The sequence below is a fragment of the Suricata suricatta genome, chromosome 2 (genome assembly GCF_006229205.1).
Source record: "Suricata suricatta isolate VVHF042 chromosome 2, meerkat_22Aug2017_6uvM2_HiC, whole genome shotgun sequence".
NCBI classification, from domain to species: domain Eukaryota; kingdom Metazoa; phylum Chordata; class Mammalia; order Carnivora; family Herpestidae; genus Suricata; species Suricata suricatta.
This window is the reverse complement of record NC_043701.1, coordinates 161843866-161868378: the sequence shown is the minus strand read 5'-3', so window position 1 is coordinate 161868378 and position 24513 is coordinate 161843866. Positions and strand designations below refer to the sequence as shown.

Here is a 24513-nt window from a genome sequence, read left to right as displayed (position 1 = left end):
TGTTGAACCACAAAAGACCCCAGCTAGCCAAAGCAATCTTGAGAAAGAAGAACAAAGCTGAAGGTATCACAATCCCTGATTCCAAGATACACTACAAAGCTGTAGTAATCAACACAGTATGATACTGACACAAACATAGACACATAGAACAATGAAACAGAAGAGAGAGCCCAGGAAAAAAGTCATGTTTATATGCTCAATTTATAACAAAGGAGGCAAAAATAAACAATGGGGGAAAGCTTAAAAATCTTTTTAAAAGATTAAAAATAGAAATACTATGATCTCGTAATTCCACTATTGGGTATTTACCTAAAGAAAACAAAAGCATTAATTCAAAAATTTATAAGCACCCCTGTGTTTATTCCAGCATTATTTACAGTAGCCAAGATATGAAAGGAACCTAAGTGTCCTTTACAGGGAGAATGAACAAAATGGGTGAAGAAAAGTAAGAGATATAGGCTTCCAGTATGGGAGAAGTCATGAGAATAAAAGATACAGCATAGGGAGTATAGTCAATGGCATTGTAATATGTAATATGTAATATTATAATATGCTGACAGATGGTAGCCACACTTGTGAATGTAGCATAGTATAAACTTGCTCATTGCTATGTTGTCCACCTTAAATCCATATAACATTGTGGTCAGGTATACTTCAGTCACTAAAACAAACATCCATATAAAATTGCATTTCCTAGCTGGGTTTCTATTTTATGCACACCAAAAAGAAACAAAGGTGATAGTTCTCTGCAAGGCTTTTAAAAACTTTTCCCTAGCGGCAATCCTGGTGCCCTGGACCTTGCCGGTCTCACATGTTTGCTGAGTGAAAAAGCTAAAGAATTCCTCGTGGAGAACAAAGTGCAAACCTTTTACCAGCAGGAATTGGAAATTGTGGAATCTCTGCTGTCCCTGGCCAGTCAGCCTGTGACTCCCAGCTCCAGCTCTGAGCAGGTGAGTGCAGCAAGCCCATGTGAGAATTCAAGTCCCCTGTCCCATGTCTGCAGCCGAAGGGTGTGGGTGAACATGACTGCGGCATTAACACTCAAGAGGGTAGGGGGCCCCCTGGGTGGCTCAGTCAGTTGAGCATCCAACTCTTGATTTTGGCTCAAAGCATGATCTCAAGGTTCATGGGTTCGAGCCCCAGGTCAGGCTCTACACTGACAACATGGGGCCTGCTTGGGATTCTCTCTCCCAGTCTCTCTCTGCCCCTCCTCTAATCACACATCCATGTTCTCTCTCTTTCTCTCTCCCTCTCTGAAAATAAATAAGTAAACTTAAAAAAAAGAAAAAAGATTCATGGGGTAGATGCAGGAAAAAGAGGTTATGTTTCTATTCGGTGTTCTGTTCCAGAACAGAACTTGAAATAAGACTGTGCACCTGCCCTTTTGCCCTCCTCACTTAATCTCAGTCAACTTAATCTTTGGGTAGGAAAAAAAAGTCTAAGGTTCATAGTACTTAGATCTTTGTATTCACTGAGATGGATTTAATCTCAGCAGGGGCCAAATGAGGGGGAAATAAGTGAGAAAAGGTAATTATCTTTCCAAGATTATTTGTCCATCAGCAAGATGATTTTTTTTTATGTTTTTTATTTATTTTTGAGAGACAAAGACAGTGTGAGGAGGGGAGGGTCAGAGAGAGGGAAACACAGAATCTGAAACAGGCTCCAGGCTCTGAGCTAGCTGTCAGCACGGAGCCTGACGTGGGGCTCGAACACACGAACCGTGAGATCATGACCTGAGCCGAAGTCGGATGCTTAACTGACTGAGCCACCCAGGCGCCCCAGCAAGATGATTCTTGAACTGAATAAAGGTTTTTAATGACTTGTTCTCTCTCCATCAAAACAAGGTTAACCCGTCATATTTTGGGAGTTTGAATAAAGATCCAAGTTGTATTCAGTCTAGTTTATAAGTAAAAATTTCTAGAAACACTCCAGTAATTTCCTACTCCCTGGGAAAGAGCTGTCCCTGTTTTTCAGGTGAACTTAAATTGTTTTGTGTCTACTTACTCAGTTGGAATTGTTATTACTTGAAGCTTTGGTTTTAGGCTCCCTTTCATTGCAATTCTTAGGTTTTTTGTTGTAACACAGTTTGTATTTATTTATTTTATTTATTCCATTAGGAAATGTCACCTTCTTGTCTTTCCTATTTGCTCTGAAATCCACCTGCTTCCTTACTATGATTTTTTTTATTTTTTTAATGGTTTATTTATTTTTGAGAGAAAGAGAGAGAGAGAGAGTGTGTGTGTGTGTGTGTGTGTGTGTGTGTGAGAACAGGGGAGGGTCAGAGAGAGAGGGAGACACAGAATCTGAAGCAAGCTTCAGGCTCTGAGCCAGCTGTCAGCACAGAACCCGACGCGGGGCTCGAACCCACAAAACGCAAGATCATGACCTGAGCTAAAGTTGGACACTTAACCAGCTGGGCCACCCAGGTGCCCCTTCCTTACTATGTGATCACCCTGATATCTTAGGATATCACTGGTATTTGTTTGTGTACCTGCCTATTCCTCAGCCTGAATTTAAATTCTACAAGTGCAGAGGTCTTGTCTGTCTTGTTCTTTGCTCTAGAACCATAGCCTAGAATAGGGCTGCCATAAAGTAAGTTCTTTTTTTTTTGTTTAATTTTTTAAGTTTGTTTATTTTGAGAGAGAGCACGAGCAGGGTAGGGGCAGGGAGAGAGAGGGGAGAGAGAGAATCCCAAGCAGACTCCACACTGTCAGTGCAGAGCCTGATGTGGGGCTCGAACTTATGAACCATGAGATTATGACCTGAGTCAAAATCAAGAGTCAGATGTGTAACCGACCGAGCCACCCAGGTGCCCAATAAAGTAAGTTCTTAATAATCATGTGTTGGTTGAAGGAAAGAATAGTTTGTAAAAATTTAAATAGCCCCTGGTGCGCCTGGGTGGCTCAGTCAATTGAGCATCTGACTCTTGATTTCTGCTCAGGTCATGATCCCAGGGTCGTGGGATCAAGCCCCATGTCAGGCTCCATGCTGAATATGGAGCCTGCTTAATATTCTTTCTCTCTCGCTCTCTCCTTCTTCCCATCTCTCCCCTGCTCAGGCTCTCTCTCTACAATAAATTAAAAAAAAAATTTTTTTTTAATTTAAATAGTCCCTGAAAGTATTTAGATAAAAGTAAGTTTCCTTCTCATCCTCCCTCCTACCCCCTTTCTCCAGAGACAGGCATCATTTCTAATCTCATGGATATCCTTCCAGTGATGGTCTGTGCATTTATAAACTAGAAACAGTTTTTCCCCCTTTTTTACACAACTGGTGGCGTGCTAAATTCTAACCTAGCTTTTCACGTCTCACACGTCTTACAGATCCTTTCCTAGCCATACATTTAGATTTGCCAGTGTAATACTCTTTTGTTACATGTACCAGAATTTATTTAGCCAGTCTCTCCCTTTCTGGACTGAAAGTGTTCCAAACTTTTGCCTTTCCCAACAGGGCTGCCTTGAATCACCCTGAGAGGTAACATAAATTACTCCTTGGGATTATGGTGGAACAGATACCAGGTCCTCAACCTGACCTCCTGGGCACGACCACTGCTTCTCAGTTTCGTTCGTGAACCTAATTATCTCTTCCTGGCACCAGGCTGTGTGCCTAGTGACCCACAATTTCATTCGCAGAGATGAGGGGGATATTGTTTCAGGAAACACCCAGGTGGAGAGGGTTGGGGCTGGCCACTTCGTTCTGGGCCACTGTTCCTTCCAAGCAGTTGGGGCTGTCCAGCTCTCTGCTGTCAGCAAGATTAACCTTCTCCCCATTTGGTCATCCCTGCCAAGTCAACCTCCTAGCGCTTTTGACCACTCTGGTCGGCATGTTCAGAAGAAAACTTTGAAGCTTAGCAAAGACCACATTCTTCCCGTGAACCCGCTCTTCTGTATTTCCACTTGGGAATTTTCCTAGGGCTCCTTCATTCAAAACAACTGTGGGGAACTTTTGGCATGGTACCTTTCTGGAAGTGCTTAGAGCAGAAACTTGTATCTGCCCAGTCATGTATATTGAAAAAGAAATGAGTGTGGCACTTTGTCTTGTCTTTGGAAACTATTTTTCCATCAATTATGAATTATTCCCTCACATGGCTCTGGGGAGGTCAGTGTCATTAAATTGAATTCTGTTTAACAGAGCCTGGGAGACTAAGGATGCTTTACAGTGATGGTGAAACCCTAGATCCTTTGGCACTTTCTCTTGTCATACAGATGAAAGCTTCACAAAAAAATCATTGTGATAGTGTTATAGTTTAGAGGGAAGGGGAGAGCGGGTTCAGTGCTTTCCCCCTTTCTTTTTTTCCGTAGTGGCCCTTAGCAAATCTAGAAACATGATAAGCAGACCTTGCAAAACCATTGTTTCTTTGACAGCTGGATAAATGTGGTTTGTTTGGGAATGAGGAGTCTATATATATTTCAGAGATCCACCCAGTTCCTGACCTGTGGCTAGGAGAAGCCTGCTAGGTCTCAGCACGGTCAACTGGCCACTGTTTTTGTCTCTGTGCAGTTTCGGTTTCCTGAATCAGAGGAGCCCTGTCATTGCTCTGTAGAAAAAGACAAGAAAGACACAAATCCCAGGCCAGGCAAAGCTGCTGGCCAGAAGAGATGATTGGAGGCCTTACCCTTGAGACTGTGACTTTATAACCAGCAGGGTGATACGTCTTGAGGTCAGCTGAGGCAAATGTTTTTGGAAAGGAAGCTTCCCATATTTTTATATTTACAGAGAGCATTTTCTTGTTGGGTCCTTCTCCTTCACAGCTGAAAGTGTGCTTTTAATCTCACAGTGCTAGCACGTTGTCTTCCTGCTGCCTGAGCCTTACTGAAATCTGCGAGGAGGAACTGAGCTTTTCTTGTGGGCTGGGGATAACCAGGAGTCCTTTATAATGATGGCAATAGCCATATTACAGTCATTTTTAGTTTCTAGTTCATTTCTATCTTGATAAGAGATGTAATAAACTCGACCCTTAGGATTCTTATATTAAATTGACTGAAGGAGATTAATTCCCTTAGAATTATGAAGATTGAACAGTTATAAAAGCTTTGTGGGAGAGTCATTTGGGGTCGACGGTGCTCCCCCTAAGTAAGGACACTCAGCTTTGCCTGAGGCCCTCCTGAATAAAAAGATGTACGGCCGAGAATTGCTAGGTGAGATATTTGTTCCAAACATACTCAGGTTGATTTTCTGCCCGTGGGAGTCATCACATAGTTCTTGGCCTTATTCTGCCTTCAGAGAATGGGTGCTGTTGTAACCTGAGATGTTTGTTAACTTTTTAGGCCCTAATTTTCTAATGGCCAGGTACTCCGGCTTGTTGGCTATAAATTAAGAATGTTAGAATGTCCTCTTCAGCCCAGGGGGGCATATTTGTGAACCATCGCTAGGATCCTTTAGATTAAAACATTGCCTCTTTAGAAGACCTCTTCTAGAAAGAGAGTGTTTCTTTAGGGGTGCAGTTATGAATGCTTGAGACCTTTCAGGGTTCCTTTCCTTTCCTGTCCTTGGAGGAAATGTCATCAGCAAATCACAGGCACGCTCACTCTTCAGCATCTGGGAACTGCCCCAGGTAGCCCTCCTGAGCATTCTTCTTAAGAGGTAGGACTTTGCCTTTAAACACTTTTTTAGAAGCTTTGCCTTGTTTCTTTGATGGTCTCATCTTTTAAATATCTTGACAAATTTCTGTCACGTTAAAAATGGATCTGTGCCTTGAAGGGCAGTTGTCTACCACTTAACTTTGTTTTATGAATGGGCTGAAAATCCCCAATGGAATAGTAAAAGGGATACAGCCTCTACAGTGGGGTTTTTATTTCCCATTCATTACACAGACATCTTATTAGTTACCTGTTGTGTGCCTGGAAGGAGGTGGCCACGTTACCCATGGTGAGACACGGCTAAAGGCCTAGCTTCCTTGGAAATAAGAAATAGGATGAACCTGGTAATCTGTCTGGGTAAACCCACATCTTAGAGAAGAGGAGAAATATTGAAATTGAGGAGACAGAAAACTGTCAACAGCAGAGGTTCCTTCCATGTGCTCTGGGACCCCCTCTGCCTTTAGCCCCAAGGACCCACCTTTGACAGACAAGTCTCCACATGGCTATGTGCCTCTGTTTCCCATTTAAAATTAAACAAGAGGGGCACCTGGGTGGCTCAGTTGGTTGAGCATCCAACTGACTTCAGCACAGATCATGATCTCAGAATTCCTGAGTTTAAGCCCCACATGGGTGGGGCTTGCTGCTGTCAGCACAGAACCTGCTTCGGATCCTCTGTCTTCCCTCTTTGCCCCTGCCCTGCTTGCACTCTCTCAAAAATAAAATTAAAATAATAAAAATTAAGTAGGACTCTACTTAATACTTTTTATATCCTGGAATTCCCAATTTATTTCAATATGTTTAAAATTCTTGGAAATCCTTAGGAAGAGGTTACATATAGCCATAATTTTAATGAAAAAACTGAGCTAAAATGTATATCATGCTTTGGCTCTGAATAAAAAAAAAATAAAATGAAAGATTATCTTTTTGGTTAGGAAACAACTCTACCAAAAAGCACACGGGAATAGAAGTAATTTTACATGTTCAAGATGTATAAACCACATACTTAAATTTAAGTAGGATCTTTCTGATTTTCCACTTCACATTGCAGAATTCAACAACAACAACAACATAAAACCCCACAACCAAAGTATGGAACAGTTACCAAGCATGATCCTCCCCGAGCAAACTTCCCAGCCCTCCTTAAATGTCACCGTCCAGCGAGGCCACGTACCTGATCTTCTTGACTCAGCACATTAAAAGCCTGTTGTGTGAATTCATAAACCAGTTGGTCCAGGGAGTTACTCTCAGATGCTGTAAGATGGAACTCACTTCTTTTCTTCTTTTTCTTCTTCCTACAGGTGGATGCTAAGAATGAAACCACTTCCAAGGCAATTCATAGCATATTTAAGAGTGCTATACAGCTGCTGCAGGAAAAAGGATTTGTTTTCCAGAAAGATGATGGTTTTGATAACCTATACTACGTAAGAGACCTGCAACTTTAGTTTTTTCCTTCATAACTTCAATCACAACTGTATTCATTCCTTAAGAATACCTAGAATTCCTATTGACTGTTCATAAAAATCACTAAGCAGGTACATAAAATAAGGACTGAAGTCAGCCCTCATCTTTCCCCAAGGTGCCATTTTTAACGGTATATTCTTCTAGACACTTGTCTGTGCATTTACACATGTACATCTATAGATGCTTCTGTGGCTTTTTCTGGTGATTATCCTATGGATCAGGATTTCTCAGCATTGACAGTGTTTGGGCCAGATGGTTCTTTGCTCTGTGTGGCTGTCCTTTGCATTATAGGATGTTTAACAGCATCCCTGGCCTTCATTTCCTAGACAGCAGTAGCATTCACCTCCCCCCCCCCCTGCCCTCCCACGGTTCTGACAACTTAAAACATTGCAGGACATCGCCAGGGGTCCCTGGGACAGTTGAGAACCACTGCTCTAAATAATGCCTGGCAGCGTGCCTGGGTAACTCATCCAGTTATACATCTGACTCTTGATTTCAGTTGAGGTCATGATTTCACAGTTTCATGAGTTCAAGCCCCACATCAGGCTCTGTGCTGGCTGCGTGGAGCCTGCTGGAAATTCTCTCTCTCTCTCTTTCTCTCTGCCCCTTCACCACTCACACTGTCTGTCGCAAAGTAAATACATAAAAACTTTAATTAAATAAATAATGCCTGACAAGTTTTGGGAGTACCAAAATAGCACACCACGGGCATCTTTCCAGGTTAGTGCTTCTAAATCTCCCTCAGTCTTTCTGACCTTGCATGGAATTCTGTATTATGGGTACTTGCCATGTACTTTTAGCCACCTCTTTCCGATGGACATTTATGTTGACTCTAACTTTTGTCCTCACAGATAGTGTTGCTATCGCTATTTTTCATAACTCTCTTTGTGAATTCATGTAAGCATTTTTGTAAGATTGGCTCTTAAAGAGCAATTGCTGATGCAGAGGGCAAGTACCTTAAGCATCTGGGCAACACAGTCTGCCGGGCCTGCCAGAAGGCTCTGCTAGTGGACATTCCCACCAGGGGTACAGGCGCTTGCCTCATTTCTTCCGACTTAAAGGCTCACCTCTCACTGCCTGCCTTTAGTAGAAGGAGCTGAACTTCCGGTGAAAACACGTTTCCTCACGACCATTGCTAGTAGTGGAGATGAGGCTTCAGTCACGAGCAATTCGAGAGGCAGGTCAAAATATGAGGACTCCTAGAAGTCTCCCTATTTACAGACCTGATTCCTGAGGGGAAGCTCTCCTTAATAGAACATCTTCATGATGTTGATTTACTTAGCGATTCCCCACTTTAGAGAGGTTTTTTAAAATTAAGATATGTTTTATTTTTTTAACTTTTTTAAAGTTTATTCATTTATTTCCAGAGGGAGAGGGAAAGAGATAAAGAATGCAAGCAAGGAGGAGGGGCAGAGAGAGGGAGAGAGAAAATCCCAAGCAGGTTCACTCTGTCAGCGCAGAGCCCAATGAGGGGCTCAATCTCACACAGTCCGTGAGATCATGACCTGAGCTGAAATCAAGAGTTAGACGTTTAACTGACTGAGCCACCCAGGTGCTCACCCAAGGTATGTTTTAAATACTATTTGAGCAACTTAAAAACAAAAAAATTTTTTTAAGTAATTTCTACACATAGTGTGGGTCTTGAACTCACAATCCTGAGATCACGAGTCGCATGCTCTACCAACTAAGACAGCCAGGTACCCCTGAGTAACCTTTGAAAAGGGTGTTCTGATCATTGTAAGGTGGGTGCAGACCACCTCCCCCTGGCATGGAAAAGCCTGGTAGGGTTGAAGACGCACATGCTGGGCAGCTCACCTCAACGTGCCTCCCCCCCACTTCCTGTTCCTCCCCGCCACTCCCCCACCGGGAGGCTCCAGAGTCGGCCTTCTGTGTCTGCAGAAAGCAGGTCTTCCTGAGCAGCTACAGGACCACGGGCAGCAGGCCAGGGCTGAGGTGTGGCAGGGCTAGGGCACTTCCTCCTGTGAATCAGTGTGAACTGGAATGGGGTGACCAAGCAATAATGGCTCTTGCCCCCAGCAGAACCTCCCCCCTCCTCTGACTTCACTCCTCCCCTTCTACCTCCTCTCGGTCCTAGAGGTTTCTGTTTTCCCAAGAGCCTTGCCTCAGGAAAGTAGTTACCTCAGTGAAGCAGATCTTTCTGTTTGTATGGTCGTTTCCTGCTTGCAGCCGCTCTCACCCACAGTTTGCTCTTCACAATAACCGTGTGAGTCAAGAGAAGGCAGGCATTGGCAGGATCCCCACTCATTCTAAAATCTGGTCCTTCTGTAAGTCTGCTCCGACAATTCCTCATACATGTGTGTGTTTGCCTGTTTTGTTTTTAATTCCTTTCTTCCTCTTTTCTTTCCTTCCTTTTTCTCTTTTTTCTTTTTGGTTTTTAGATTTACTATGTATCCTGAAGGCGAAATCCGTTCGGTTACTGCTTCCCTCTTACTTGAGCTGGTTGAGAAAGGAGCTTCGTTATTTTTGCCTTTAAGACAAAGTGTTTCAACGATGGGCCAGATTTACTCTCTTGCTGGCCTTTCCTTACAGTTTTAATTTCATTTGTTTTTCTTTGTGGTTGAAAGAAAGAAAACTAATGAGACAAGAGATAGGTATCCTTCTCTGATTGGAGATCAGAGACTTTGATCACTCGTGTCTCCCTTTGAATGTAAAAACAAGTAAAAGAAACATTAAGAATGTGTCATGAATATTTGGAAAGAAAATTGCTTCTTAAAAGTGTAGAATTTCAGGAACGCCTGGGTGGCTCAGTCGGTTCAGCATCTGACTACAGCTCAGGTCATGATCTCATCATGGTTTGTGGGTTTGAGCCCCGCATCGGGCTCTGTGCTGACAGCTCGGAGCCTGGAGCCTGTTTCAGATTCTGTGTTCTCCCTCTCTCTCTGCCCCTCCCCTGCTCATGCTCTGTCTCTTTCTTTCTCTCAAACATTAAAAAAAAAAAACTGTAGGATTTCAGTTTTTCTTGACATCATGGCCTCAGTAAACCACCTTCCAAGGGAGTCTGCCTCTGCGCCAACTAGAGAGCCATGAGCTGCTTAGGGACAGAGCTGGTTTGATAGGCCCAGTATCAAAAACCACATTGTTGGTTTGGGTGTAGGGATGGGATTATTATGTGCTTATTATGACATTTTTAGAGGCTGTCCTAAAAACTAATCTGGGGGTCTAGATGATACCACTTTATTACTTATGAATCCTCTCTTCCTGTTTTTCCTATTCAGGTGACCAGAGAAGACAAAGAACTGCACAGAAGGATACACCATATCATTCAAGAAGACTGTCAGAAACCAAATCGTGAGTGGTGTAACATACATGTTTGTGATGCCCTGATGCCCTGAGGGGTTGTTCCCTCCCAGAGAGCACAGGATGGAGGGTCAGGAGACTGGGGCTGTCCCCAGTAGTGACTTCGAAGTATGACTGGTCAAGACACCTGCTCTCTCTGAGCCTCAGTTTCTTCATTTACAAAGTGAGCATCAGACTCTGAGTTGTTCTGACCTTAGCTGCTCATAAGACTCAAGCATGGAGATTTTTTAAAATTTTTATTATTATATTTTAAAGATTTCTTTTATACTTTTTTTTCAAATTTATTTATTTTGAGAGAGAGAGTGAGTGTGAGAGAGAGAGCATGCACACAAGTGGGAGACGGGCAGAGGAGAGGGAGGGAGAGAATCCCAAGCAGGCTCCACTCTGTCAGCGCAGGCCTGACTTGGGGCTCCATCCCAGAAACCTCAAGATAATGACCTGAGCCAAAAGCAAGAGTTGGACACTTAACTGACTGTCCCACCGAGGTGCCCCAACCATGGAGCTTTTCTAAACATGGAATGCTCAGCTCCCAGCCCTGGGATTCTGACTCCTTAGGGGATGGGGCAGGAGCTGGCCAGTGAGTGTCTCAGGTGACTGCAGTCCACTGAGGTAAGCCACTGGGCTAGGACTTTCTGACCTTCTATTTCTCATGTTCTCTCTAATTTGTCTTATTTCTTATCCTACTCTTTCCCCTTGTCTTTGGAATGAGACTATTTCCTCTCTTCTAACACCAAGCCTTTCAGTTTTAGGAGCACAGTTCTGACATCACAGTTTATGAACACTGTAATTCAGTCATCTTGGAACCTGATTATTTGCAGAAGAAAATGGCTTGGAATAAAGTTGGTTTTAGTGGAGTTATGTCAACCCCTAGTGGTTAGAAACTCAGACTATAGATAGTCTGACAACAGACATGACCATTTTCACACTAGTTAGAAAGAGAAAAAAAAGCATTAGTCCTACCTTTAAATCCTGTGCAAACTGATCAGAGTTCAAGATGACTTTTCAAAGTCTGTCTTTTGCAAACATACACTAGTAATGAATGTTGGCATCTATCAACAAATGAGGCTGGCAGAGAAGGGGAAGGGCTTGTTAATGACCGCAGGTCCCCTCAGCCTGCTTGCTTTCTCTCCAAAGAAACCCACTCCCAGCCCTTTCAGCCCTAAATCCCCAAGGGCCTGGCCCTGCTCCAGGCTGCGTCAGCGGGTGGAGCTGGACCAGGTCTCCAGCCCTGGTGTTTGTGGTATGCAGCCCTATTTAGCCTTTAAGAACCTATGGTGTGACAACAGATCTTAAACTGAAAGCAGTCTATTATTTTAATGCAGGGTTTCTGGCCCATGTTTATATCATTCAGAACCACAAGGACAAGTATCCTTGAGTTGAGGGAAAACCTGTCTGTCCACAATTTAGGAAGCTTTAAAGAGCAATGAAACGTGGAGTTCTTCAACCATGTAGAGATGAGAGGCTGCTCCCCGAATAACCTTCCTGCACTCATCCCCATCCTAGGCCACCTGGCCAGATTCCTGTTTTGGTCTGTATTAGGAACAGGATTGATTGAAATAATCCCCACGCCTGGTGAAGCAAATGACAAGAATTCACATTTCATTTCTTAGGAGAACCAAACAGCCCGGTGACCTGAGACTCTGTAAAAGTGGCAGGTTTTACCTCCCCTTCTCACCCGCAGACCAGCTCCTGCCTTGGCGAGTGTGTGCGTCAACGTGGACAGCCTGTGCCACTCAGTCTGCATATGGGAACCTCAAAGCCATAAGCCGGTCCCCAGAACTAGGAAACTCCCGGGAGCTGAACTCTAGAGCATGAGTAGCTGAGAATGCCAGCGAAAATACCTTGTGGGACTGTCTTGCAGCATACTGTGATTACTCCTTTTCATAGAAAGTATCTATGACATTAAAATACATAGAGATTCTGAATAATAATGTATGGACATGGTGAAAAGTCAAACAGTGCAAAGGACACACAGAAAAGTCAGACTCCCTCCAAACACAGAGCCCCAGGCTTTGCGTTCCCTAGTCCAAATGCAGTGGTTGTTACTAGTTTCAGTCATAATATTCTACAGACGTCGTATACACTGACAGACATATTTGCACAGTTTCTTTTTTAAAAAGCGCAGGTAAAGGTTAGCATATGATACTGTATGCTCCACACCCTAAGTCTTAAAACTAACCTCAGCTTCTAGAGTTCGTTCAGCAACAGCACATTTAACAGTGCCTCACTCTTTTAAATAGCTGCACAGTATCCCATATACATGTAGATAGATCTTTAACCTCTTAATCATCCCTACTGGGCCTTTATGTTTCTTAGCTTTCGTACAAAATACAGCATTGAGTTTTTCCTTACCACGATGGTTGGTAGGATGTAAAATCTTTAGTCATTTATGAGTGTTTCAGTAAGGGATAAACTTACAATCAGTAAAGGACTATAAACGTGAAGCTTGTTTTTGGTCCCTAAAGCACTGATCCTGGGCTTGTCCAAAGACCGCAGCAAAGTTGTGAAAAGCTGGGCTCTGGAGCTTCCCTGCCTGAGTTTGAATCCCAGCTCTGCCACTTGGTAGCTAGGCAAATCTGTGCCTTCGTCTCTCTCTTGCTTTTTTTTTTTTTTAATTAAATACAGTTGAGCTACTAAACTAGTATTAGTTTCAGGTATACAACATAGTGATTTGACATTTGTACACATTACGAAATGGTCACCACTATGTCTGGTTACCATCTGTCACCATATGAAGTTTTAAAAATGTTATTGACTGAGTCCTAATTTACTATTTATTTTATAACTGGAAGTTTTTACCTCTTAATCCCCTTTACCTATTTCATCCACCCCCTCACTCGCCTCCTCTGACAATCACCAGTTTGTTCTCCATATTTGTGAGTCTGTTTCTGTTTTGTGCTGTTTGTTCATTTGTTTTGGTTTTTAGATTCCATATACAAGTGAAACCATATGGTATTTGTCTTTCTCTATTTGACTTACTTCACTTAGCGTAATACCCCCTAAGTCTATTCATGTTGTGGCAAATGGCAAAATCTCATTCTTTCTTAAAGCTGAGTCATGTTGCATCATATGTACACACCACATCTTCCTTATCCATTCATCTGTCAGTGGCCATTTAGGTTGCTTCCATATCTTGGCTCTTGGAAATAATGCTGCAGGGGCACCTGGGTGGCTCAGTTGGTTAATTGTCCAAATTCGGCTCAGGTCATGATCTCATGGTTTGTGAGTTCAACCCCTGCATCAGAACTCTGTGCTGACAGCTCAGAGCCTAGAGCCTGCTTCAGATTCTGTGTCTCCCTATGTCTCTGCCTTCCCTGGCTCATGCTCTGTCTCTCTCTCAAAAATAAATAAATATTAAGAAATATTAATAAGATAAAAAAATAATGCTGCAATGAATATGGGGGTACATATATTGTAGTTTCCTTTTCCTTAGATAAATAGCCAGAAATGGAATTGCTGGATCATATGGTATTGCTATTTTTAATTTTCTGAGGAACCCCCCATACTGTTTTCTACACTGGCTGCACCAGTTTACATTCCCACAAACAGTACATGAGGGTTCCCTTTTCTCCACATCCTCACCAACACTTGTTATTTCTTAACTTTTTGATTCAGGCCATTCTAACGATAGCTCATTGTGGGTTTGATTTGCATTTCCTGATGATACGTGACATTGAGCATCTTTTAAGGGTCTATTGGCCATTCCATGTGTCTTCTTTATAAAAATGTCTATTCAGGTCTTCTTTTTAAATCATATTATTTCCTTTTTTATGTTGAATTGTATGAATTCTTTATACATTTTTAATATTAACCCCTTATAGATCTATCATTTGCAAATACTGTTTCCCATTAAGCAGGTTGCCTTTTTGTTTTGTTGATGGTACCCTCTCTGTGCAAAGGCTTTTTAAAAGTTCACTGTAGTCCTGTTTAGTTTTGCTTTTGTTTCCCTTACCTGAGGTGACAGATCCAGAAAAAGAACATTGCTAAGGCTGATATCCATGAGTTTACAGCCTGTGTTTTCTCTTAAAAGTTTTACGGTTGCAAGGACTTACATTGGGTCTTTAATCCATTATGAGTTTACTTTTGTGTGTAGTGAAGGAAGTAGCCCAGTCTCATTCTTTTGGTTTTCCCAGCACCATTTGTTGAAGAGACTGTCGTTTCCCCATTGTATATTCTTGCCTTTTTTATCCTATGGGCTGTGATAAGTGACTGTCTATATACAGGCTTATATCTGGGCAGTCTATTGTGTTCCATTAATTTACATCTGTTTTTGTGCTAATACCATACTGTTTTGATGACTACAGCCTGGCAGTATAGTCTGAAATCTGAGGGCATAGTCTCTCCGGCTTTGTTCTTTTCCAAGATTGCTTTGACTATTTGGGGGGTCTTTTGTGGTTCTGTATAGATTTTAGTATTACTTGTTCTGGTTCTTCAAAAAATGTTCTTGATATTTTGATAAGGATTGCATTGAATCTGTATTTTGCTTTGGATAGTATAGACATTTTAGTAATATTAATTCTCCCAATCCATGAGCGTAGAATATCTTTCCATCTATTTGTGTTACCTTCAGTTTGTTTCATCTGTGTCTTATAGTTTTTAGAGTACAGGTCTTTCACCTCTTTAGTTAAGTTTATTCTTAGGTATTTAATTATTTTTGATGCAATTATAAATGGGATTATTTTCTTGATTTCTCTTTCTGATAGTTCATTTTTAGTGTGTAAAAATGCAACCAGTTTCTGTGTGTTAATTTTGTGTCTTGCAGCTTTACTGAATTCATTTATTAGTTCTAATGGTTTTGGGGTGAGTCTTTAGGGTTTTCTAGATACAGTATCATGTCACCTGCAAACGGTGACAGTTTTATTTCTTTCTTACCATTTTCAAAGACTTTTATTTCGTTTTCTTTCCTGATTGCTGTGGCTTCCAGTACTATGTTGACAAAGGTTTGTCTCTCTTTATATGCAAAATGGGGACAATAATAGTACCCTCATGATGGGTTGTTTGTAGGATTACGTAAATGAGTGTTTCTGAAACAGGAAGATGGTGGAGTAGGAAGCACCAACATTCTGTCTCTCCACTTAGACAGCAATTACACCTGTGTAAGGTAACTGTTTTGGAACTCTGAAGTCTGTTGAAGTCAGGGGAAGGCCTGGAAAGCAAATTGGATAATTTCCGTCAATTTTCAGCTCTTAGTAGTTGGTACCATTTCCCCCATCACATGTCAGGCACCTGTGTACATGTTCTTGGAGTAGCTTGCACAGAGCATGCAGAGCCAAGGCAGACAAAAAGGAACAGGTCCTCCAAATGTCAGGGATCTGTGCTGTTTGCCAATTGCTGTTCTGATCACAGAGTTGCAGACAAATGCAATTTGCTGCATTGTTGGGCTTCCTCCCATTGTAGCAAGCTCCTCCCCCAAAAGCTGAAATGACTTCTGATGGATTTAAAGAACTGGTATCTTCCCCTCTCACTCTTTTATTTTTTCCCCTTTTAGGAACCAGAAAATAAAGACTAGGGCATTAAAAAGCAACTGTATATATGGAAAAAATCAGAAATGTATAATCATACATGCCCAGGGAAAGACACAGGCTCAGAAAAAGACCTGAGAAGACATTAAGGTTATACCTAAGGCTAATCCTTGGCACAAAGATGGCCTATAATTAGAAAAAAATAACAAGAGGAGTGCCTGGCTGGCTCAGTCAGAGGAGAGCACGATTCTTAATCTCGGGTTGTGGGTTTGAGCCCCACATTAGGTGTAGAGATTATTTTAAAATAAAATATTTTAAAAAATTAAAATTAAAAATAACAAAACCCAGCAAATCCTAGGAAAAGAGGGAGAAGCTGCCCTCCAGAGTTACCACATTTTGAATTCAGATGTCCAGTTTTTAACTAAAAATTATAAGGCACACACAAAAGAAATAGGAAAATGTAGCCCATTCAAAAGAAAAAATAATCATCAGAAACTGTCCCTGAGAAAGCCTTGATGGCAGATCTCCTAGACAAAGAATTTAGAACAACTGGCTTAAAGATGCTCAAAGAACTAAAGAAAGATATGGAGAAGGTCAAGAAAATAATTAATGAACAAAATGGAAATATAAGTAAGGAAATAGAAAAGCTCAGAAGGGTTGCCTGGGTGGGTCAGTCGTTGAGCATCCAACCTCGGCTCAGGCCGTGTTCTCACAGTTTGTGAGTTTGAGCCTGCTTCAGGCTCATCAGGCTCTGTGCTGACAGCTCAGAGCCTGGAGCCTGCTTCAGATTCTGTGTCTCCGTCTCTCTTTTTCCCTGCTCTCCCTCAAAAATGAATAAACATTAAAAAATTGAAAAAAGAAAAAAGAAAAGAAAGAAAACCTAAGAAGAAACTAGAAGGAAATTATAGAGCTGGAAAGTATAATAACTGAAATGAGATTCAAAGGCAGAAGAAAGAGTCAACAAACTTAGCGTTAAAGAACTAAGTGAGCAGAGCTTGAGAGACCTGTGGGACACCATCGAGTAGGCCACCATGTGTGGTGGGAGTCCCAGAAAGAGAAGAGAGAGAATATTTGAAGAAATAGTGGCTGAAAAGAGCCTTAATGTGATGAAAGACATGAATGCAAACATCCAAGAAGCTCAGCGAACTCCCAAGTAAGATGAACTCAGACCCACACCAAAACATATCATAAGCAAACTTTTGAAAGGCAAAGACAAATAGAGAATCTTGAAAGCAGCAAAAGAGAAGCAGCCTGTCACATACAGGGGCTCATCAGTAAGAAGGTAGTGGGCTGATATATTCAGAGTACTTAACAGAAGGGAAAAAAAAGTCAACCAAGCCAAACTGTCCTTCAAAAATGAGGAAGAAATTAAGACATTCGAAGATAAACAAAGTCTATTACCACTAGACCTGCCCTGTAAGAAATGAAAGGACACTAGACAGTAACTCAAAGCCATATGGAGAAGTATCTCAATAAAGCTAAATACTTGGGCAATTATAAAAGCTAGAATTATGGTAACAGTGGTTTGTAACTTCACTTTTTGGTTTCTGTATGATTTAAGAGGCTAATACATTGTTAAAAACAATTATTAGTCTACTTCCATTACGTAACTTTGGTTTGTAAGTCCACATTTTGTTTTCTATATAATTTAAGAGACTAATGAATTTAAAAGAATACTTAGTTTGTGTTTTTGGGCACACAGTACATAAAGATGTGATTTTGTGACAACAACTGAAACAGAAGCAGAGTTAGAGCTGCAAAGGAACAGAATTTTTCTATGTTGAAGTTAAACTGGAATAAATTCATATTAGGATGCAAAATGTAATCCCCATGGAAACCACAAAGAAAAATTTCTATAGAATATGCACAAAAGAAAATGAGAAAGGAATTTAAACTTTTTGTTCGAAAAAATCAGCTAGGGGTGCCTGAGTAGCTCAGTAGGTTAAGCATCCAACTCTTAGTTTATACTCAAGTCATGATCTCATGGTTGGTGAGTTAAGCCCCATGTTGAGCTCTGCACTGATGAGGCGGAGCCTGCTTGGGATTCTGACTCTCCCTCTCTCTCTCTACCCTTCCCCTACTCATTGTCTCTGTCTCTCTCCCACCCTCTCTCTCTCTCTCTCTCTCTCTCTTTGTCTCTCTCAAAATAAATAAACATTAAAATTTTTTTGAAAAATCAGCTAAATACAAAATAATTCAGTAATGTAGGAAATGAAAAACAAAATGCTATAAGGCTTTTAGAAAACAAATAGCAAAATGACAGAAGTCCTCACCCCACCCACCAGAAGTACATTACTTTAAACCTAAATGGATTTAACTTTCCACTCAAAAGACAGATTGGCAGAATGGATTTTTTAAAAAATGATCCAGTTGTATGCTCTCTACAGGAGACTCATTTTAGATCCAAAGGCACAAATGGATTAAAAGGCTGCAGGGCACCTGGGTGACTCAGTCAGTTAAGGGTCTGACTTCAGCTCAGGTCATGATCTCACAGTTTGTGGGTTTGAGTCCCACATCAGGCTCTGTGTTGAAAACTCAGAGCCTGGAGCCTGCTTTGGATTCTGTGTCTCCCTCTCCCCAACTCATGCTCTATCTTTCTGTCTTTCAAAAATAATTAAGTGTTAAAATTTTTTAGGAATTTAAAAGGGGCGCCTGGGTGGCTAGATCGATTAAGCGTCCGGCTTCGGCTCAGGTAATGATCTCACGGCTGGTGGGTTCGAGCCTCGCATCAGGGTCTGTGATGACAGCTAGCTCAGAGCCTGGAGCCTGCTTCAGATTCTGTATCTCCCGGTCTCTCTGACCCTCCCCTGCTCACACTGTCTCTCTCTGTCTCTCAAAATTAAATAAAAAACATTAAAGAAATTTAAAAGAAAGTGAAAGGGTGGAAAAAGATATCCTATGCAAATAAAACCAACCTACAGAGAGTAGGGATGACTGTCCTAATATCAGGCAAAACCAATTTTAAAACCAAAAAGTTTATAAGAGACAGAAAAGGACATTATATATTAAGAGGTTCAGTACAGCAAGAAGATACAGCAGTTATAAACATTTATGGATCTAATGACAGGCCATCAAATTATATGGAGCAAAGATTGATTAAATTGGAAGGAGACATAAACAGTTCCACAATAATAGTTGGAGACTTTAGTACCCTCCTCTCAATAATGGATAGAATTAATAAATAAATAAGTAAGGAAATAGAGGACCTAAACACCACAAGAAACCAAATAGACCTAATAGACATACACAAAGCACCCTATCTAACGATAGAATACACATTCTTCTCAAGTGTACGTGGGACATTTTCCACGGGAGACCATATGTTAGCCACTAGTTAAGTCTCAGATTTAAAAAGGTACCATACAAAGTATCTTCTTTGAGCCCAGTGGGATGAAGTTAGTAGTCAGTGCCACAACTGGAAAATTTAACAGATTTGTGGAAATTAAACAACACTCTTAACTAGTAGATTCAAGAAGAAGTCACAAGGGAAATTAGAAAATTGCTAGAAATGAAAATGAAAACACAACATACCAGAACTTCGGAGGTACAATGCTAAGGGGAACCTTATAGCTACAAACACTTATATTAAAAAAAAAACAAAAACAAGAGGGATCTCAAGTCGAAACCCAACTTCTAATAATTTAAGGAACTAGAAAAAGTATGGACTAAACTGAAAGCTAGCAGAAGAAAGGAAATAATAACAATTAGAACAAAGATAAATGAAATAGAGAATAGAAAAATAATAGTGAAACCAAAAGTTGATTGTTTAAAAAGCTCAACAAAATTACCAAACCTTCAGCTGGAGGGATTAAGAAAAAAGAGAAAAGACTCAAATTATTAAAATCAGAAAATGAGATGACATTAGTACTGGCTCTACAGAAATAAAAAGAATTATGAGAGAGTATCGTGAACAACTGCACGCCACCAAACTGGATAACCAGATGAAATGGACAGGTTTGTAGAAACACAAAACCTACCAAGACCAAATCACAGAGAAATAGGAAATTGGAATAGACCTATAACTAGTAAAAATATTGAATCAGTAACTAAAAGTCTACTAACAAAGTAAAGCTCTGGACCTGATGGCTTTACTGGTGAATTCTGCCAGACACTTAAGGAAAAACTAATACCATCCCTTCTCCCTATGTAACGTGAAGGTCACTTTGTGAGCAGCCTTCACAGACAACACCCAGACAGCAGCATGGCCCTTCTGAAGAAATAGTTTAAGGCCTTCAGGGCAGTCAGCATCACTGCTTACGGCCCACATGTCTGTAGGTCTTCTTGAGCCCTGAGTGTGGGCTTCCAGGCCCTGCAAAGATAGATTAAAATCCAAGAAGTGGTGAAATTCTGAGTCCTCCCAGCCTGCTGTGCACATGCCCACTTGCCACCCTCCATGATCACACTTCTCAGGAAGAGCTGAAGCAGCAGGTTTAGAGCAGGGACTAGGGTATGTGCATCCTCATAGGTTATGGAGATGACTGAATCCTAGTAATTCCTGTGTAAGAAGCACCTGCCACAGGTCTCCTTTCATTCCCACAACCACTGGGACAGTAGGTGATTTTTCTTCCCATCCTACAGGTGAGGAGACAGACCCAGAGACATGAACCACTCTGCCCCAGATAGCGCTAGGACTTGAATCCGGCCTGTTGGACTCTCCAGTCCGCTCTCCATCTACCACGTGCTCCTCCTTGCTCAGCGCTACACATACATAGTAGATGTTCAGGAAATCTTTAGCAAATGAATGTAGAAGAAACACCCTGGAAAGCAGAGAAAGGTGACAAGTTTTTCAACAGTAACCCCAATCAGGAGGAGTAATGAGTTGACGAAGCCACTAGAGGTCAGAATTTATCAAGTCTTTGTTAGCTTGTGAAATTCACTGACCCATAGAGCTAGAAAGGACCTCAGAGGTGCCCTCGCCCCTTCTTAGTTCCCCTCCCTGTTGGTGAGAAAATGGGCTTAGAGATGCTATGACCTGCCCAAGGCCATAGAGGTGCGCCAACTCCCAAACCATGCTTTGCTCAACACTACAATACCTTTTTAATCACTTTCATGGAGCCTAAAGCATTTCATTCTCTGAAAACAACATTCAGCGGCTGTGTGGAGCCGCTTGTGTTCCAGATGCTGGGGACACAACAGTGAGAGGCCAAGCCTGGCCCTGTACAGGGCATTAAGGGAATCTGGGGAGGGTTTGTTTTCAGTGATGAGGTTTGACTTGGACTCAGAATTACAAAAGCATTTTACATCATGACCCAGTACATTATGTATACACACACACACACACACACACGCTACATATATATATATATACATATATATATAGTATAAAGTGTCCCAAAATAATACATATGCTATAATGCAATGCATCTTATAATTTTCTATAGCCATTTCTCTTAATCACAACCCATTCAGTTGATTTCATGACCCTCTAATGGTCACAACCTCACTGTGCATTCCATTACCCTATATCATGGGTTTCACATAAGAAAGAGGCTCCTGACCCTGAACTTTTCTCAGTGTACAAAATGGTCTTGGATTTTTGGGGGGTGGAGGGTAAGGGATTACTAGAACACAAGCATCATAGACAGAACTGCTTGGAAGCCTAGGCAGAGAAGAAAGGGAACAGACCGTGGTGGTCTTCTCTGTGGTGTTGCATCAGTCAGGATGAGTGTCAGTCTCCAGAGTGCTCCCACCCGGCAAGGTAGGGGTTCGGCATATAATTGCACTAGAGAAGAAAGATTAGCAAACACTAAAAATCCGTTAGATTCTAGATAAAAAATTATTGATTAGGAATCCTTGAAGGTTGAAGTTCCTGAGTTCCTGAGCAGTGTGTCCATGTCAGTGTCGTGAAGTTACGAGCCTAAGAACAGGGTTTTTGTTTTGTTTTTGCTGATAATCTAAACCAGTGCATCTTCAAATCTAATGTGTGTGTGTGTGCGGATCTTGTTAAAATGCACGTTCTGGGGGCACCTGGGTGGCTCATTCGGTTGAATGTCCGACTTTGGCTCAGCTCATAATATCATGGTTCGTGGGTTCGAGCCCCACGTCAGGCTCTGTGCTGACAGCTGGCTCAGAGCCTGGAGCCTGCTTCAGATTCTCTGTCTCCCGCTCTCTCTGACCCTCCCCTGCTCGCACTGTCTCTCTCTGTCTCTCAAAAATAAATTAAAAACATAAAAAAATTTTTTTTAATGCAGGTTCTGACTCAGGGGCTGTGGAGAAGGGCTTCTCAGAGGGGGAGGAGGGAGGAGCAGGAGGAGGATCTGACAGGTGTGCCAAGCTTAGCCCACTGTTTTTTTCCTGCAGACATAGAGAAGGGCTGCCACTTCCAGCACATCTTGGCCTGTGCTCGCCTGAGCATCAGCCCGGGCCTCAGTGAAACTGTGCTGCAGCAGGTGCTGGAGCTCCTGGAGGACCAGAGTGACATCATCAGCACCATGGAGCACTACTACACAGCGTTCTGAGGAGCTGCCAGCAGATGATGGGGCAGAGCAGGGCCGAGGAGGAGGAAGATCAGGCGGCCGTCACTCCCAGGCTCTGATTTTAAACATCACACAGAGCCTTACAGGTCTGGTGGCAGTTATCTCATAAGAAACTATGAAATATGGTTATTTAAGGAATGCAATTTGGCATAAATTCCATGGGCTGCCCTCTAGCTGCTGTATGCTTGGAATCAAGTCACATTGCTCTCAGCCATGACCCAGAAGGGAACCCTTCCAGTTGACCTCCTGACTGGACCCGGCATTGCTCTTGGAGCAGGAGAGGAAACAGTGTTGGTGGCTGAATCAGGGTGCATGTGGCTCGACGTCCTAGCAGGGTAAAGGGATGTCACGTGGTAAAGTGAACTGAAGAGCCTATAGCCAGAGCACACAGACCAGCTACATTCCTGTAGGCCTCTCTCGGTGGTTAAGAAGGTAATGTAGGGGACTCATTCTTGGATGAATATCACTTACCTATGATTTCCAAGGGTCAGGTTCCAGTGGGGGACCCTGAGTCCTGAAATGAATGCTGTTTACAGACCCACCCAGAGAAGGGAATAAATGGATCTAAGGCATGGCTCTGTGTTGGTCATTTACCTTATTTTCCTTCTGAATCAAAAGATGTCTCAGTACATTTCCTTACACTTGAGGACATATGTGACTGAATACATTGTCCTTTAACACCCTGATGTCCTTAGAGGCTTTCAGCTACCAGCCTGGCTGACAGATACTACTCTCAAGGTTACTGTTTTGAATGCACAGGGTGTCCAGACACCATCCAGACACACACTCTGTATGTGCCCAGACAGGTGGTGGAGTCATGCTTTTGCTAGGAATGGCGAGATAAAGGGAAAAATTCTGAGGTATGTAGTAAGCTTGTTCTAACAGCTAAACGACAGATTGACAAACGGAATCAGCAAAAAATAAAGTATCAGAAAAGGTTTGGAGTTAATTACAGTCATTTCAAAGAGGCACCTCTGCCTTCGTCTGTTGCCTTTGCTCTTGATGTAATAAGCGCTTAGTGGCTCTGCTGGAGAGCCCGCAGGCCTCGAGAGCTGTTCTGCTCTATGTGGAAATGCAGAGGTTGTTATACTCAGAAGTTGGCTTCAGTTTCATATCAGGCTGAGGGCTAGTACCAACAGACTGCTTCCTGTCATGGGCTTTCTGACTTGACCCAAACATCTGCCCTGTTTCTAACAGCCATTTGCCCAGGTGGCTGCCCTGTGTCCTCTGTGCATTCAGAAGCGTCGCATAGAATGGGGTCTCCCGGGAAGAACATCCCAGCAGTTCTTCCTGACAGCAGCAGATGCTCCATTTTGAATACGTCTCAGATTATCGGGGCTGCCCAGGAAGGAGTCTCAAACCAGCAACCCCACTGCCAGGATTTATCCCAAGGAGATGATCACACAGGTGTGAAAGGAGCACAAGATTCCCATAAATGCTATGCAGCCATTAAATGATGGAGCAGTCCGATCCTATTGCCGTGGAACACTCTTCCCAAGAAAACTTGAGTTGCAGATCTGTTTATAGAGTATATTACAGTGGATCTGCATGTGAATATCTGATAGTGTTTCTGCATGTACATCTGCGTAAATGTGGCACCTGTCTGCACATGCATATAGTTGATCACTCCCCTCTCCCAGAAATACTTTCTGCACTTGGCTTTCAGGACACCACACTCTTTCTTAGCCTCCTTTTCGTGGTCTTCCATCACCCTGGGGGCTCAGGGTTCTGTCTCAGAGCTCATTCCTGTGCAGCTTTCTCCTTTGGAGATCTGAAGCAGTCGTGTGGCTCAGAACATCCGAATACTGACAGGCTCTCCAATTTATATCCAGTTAGGACCTCATCTGAACTCCAGACCCCTGCATTCAGCTTCCTGCTGACATCCCCACTGAGGTAGCTAACGGCTGCCACAAACTCATGCCCAAAGCCTGGCGCCTAATCACCCCTTACTGCAGACTTGCTCCTTCTGAAGTTTTGCCTGATTCAGAAAAAGGCAGCCCCACCTTTCCAGTTGCTCGGGCCAAATTCGGGGACTTTTTCTCTTTCTCTCACATTCCACGTCCAGCCTGCCTCCCGGTTACCTTGGCTTTACCTTCAAGATATTTCTAGAATCTAACTGCTCCTCACGGCTCCACTAGGAGTATTGTAGCTGCAGCTGGGACTCCCTTCTTCTGCCCCTGCCCCTCTTCAGTTCACTTTCTACACTGCAGCCAGAGCCAT

The 24513-nt window shown here is 42.4% G+C and overlaps 1 protein-coding gene across 2 annotated transcripts in view; it reads left to right on the top strand.

The window, feature by feature from the left end:
- The window catches only part of STN1 (STN1 subunit of CST complex), a 67026-nt gene extending 44161 nt beyond the window's left edge, over window positions 1-22865 (top strand). For both annotated transcript variants that reach the window (XM_029932521.1, XM_029932522.1), the window contains exons 8-11: window positions 776-950; window positions 6875-6997; window positions 10274-10346; window positions 22118-22865. In XM_029932521.1, coding sequence (XP_029788381.1) covers window positions 776-950; window positions 6875-6997; window positions 10274-10346; window positions 22118-22275 — 529 coding nt within the window. In that variant the 3' untranslated portion in view covers window positions 22276-22865. The remainder of the gene's footprint in view (window positions 1-775; window positions 951-6874; window positions 6998-10273; window positions 10347-22117) is intronic.
- The last annotated feature ends 1648 nt before the right edge of the window (window positions 22866-24513 follow it).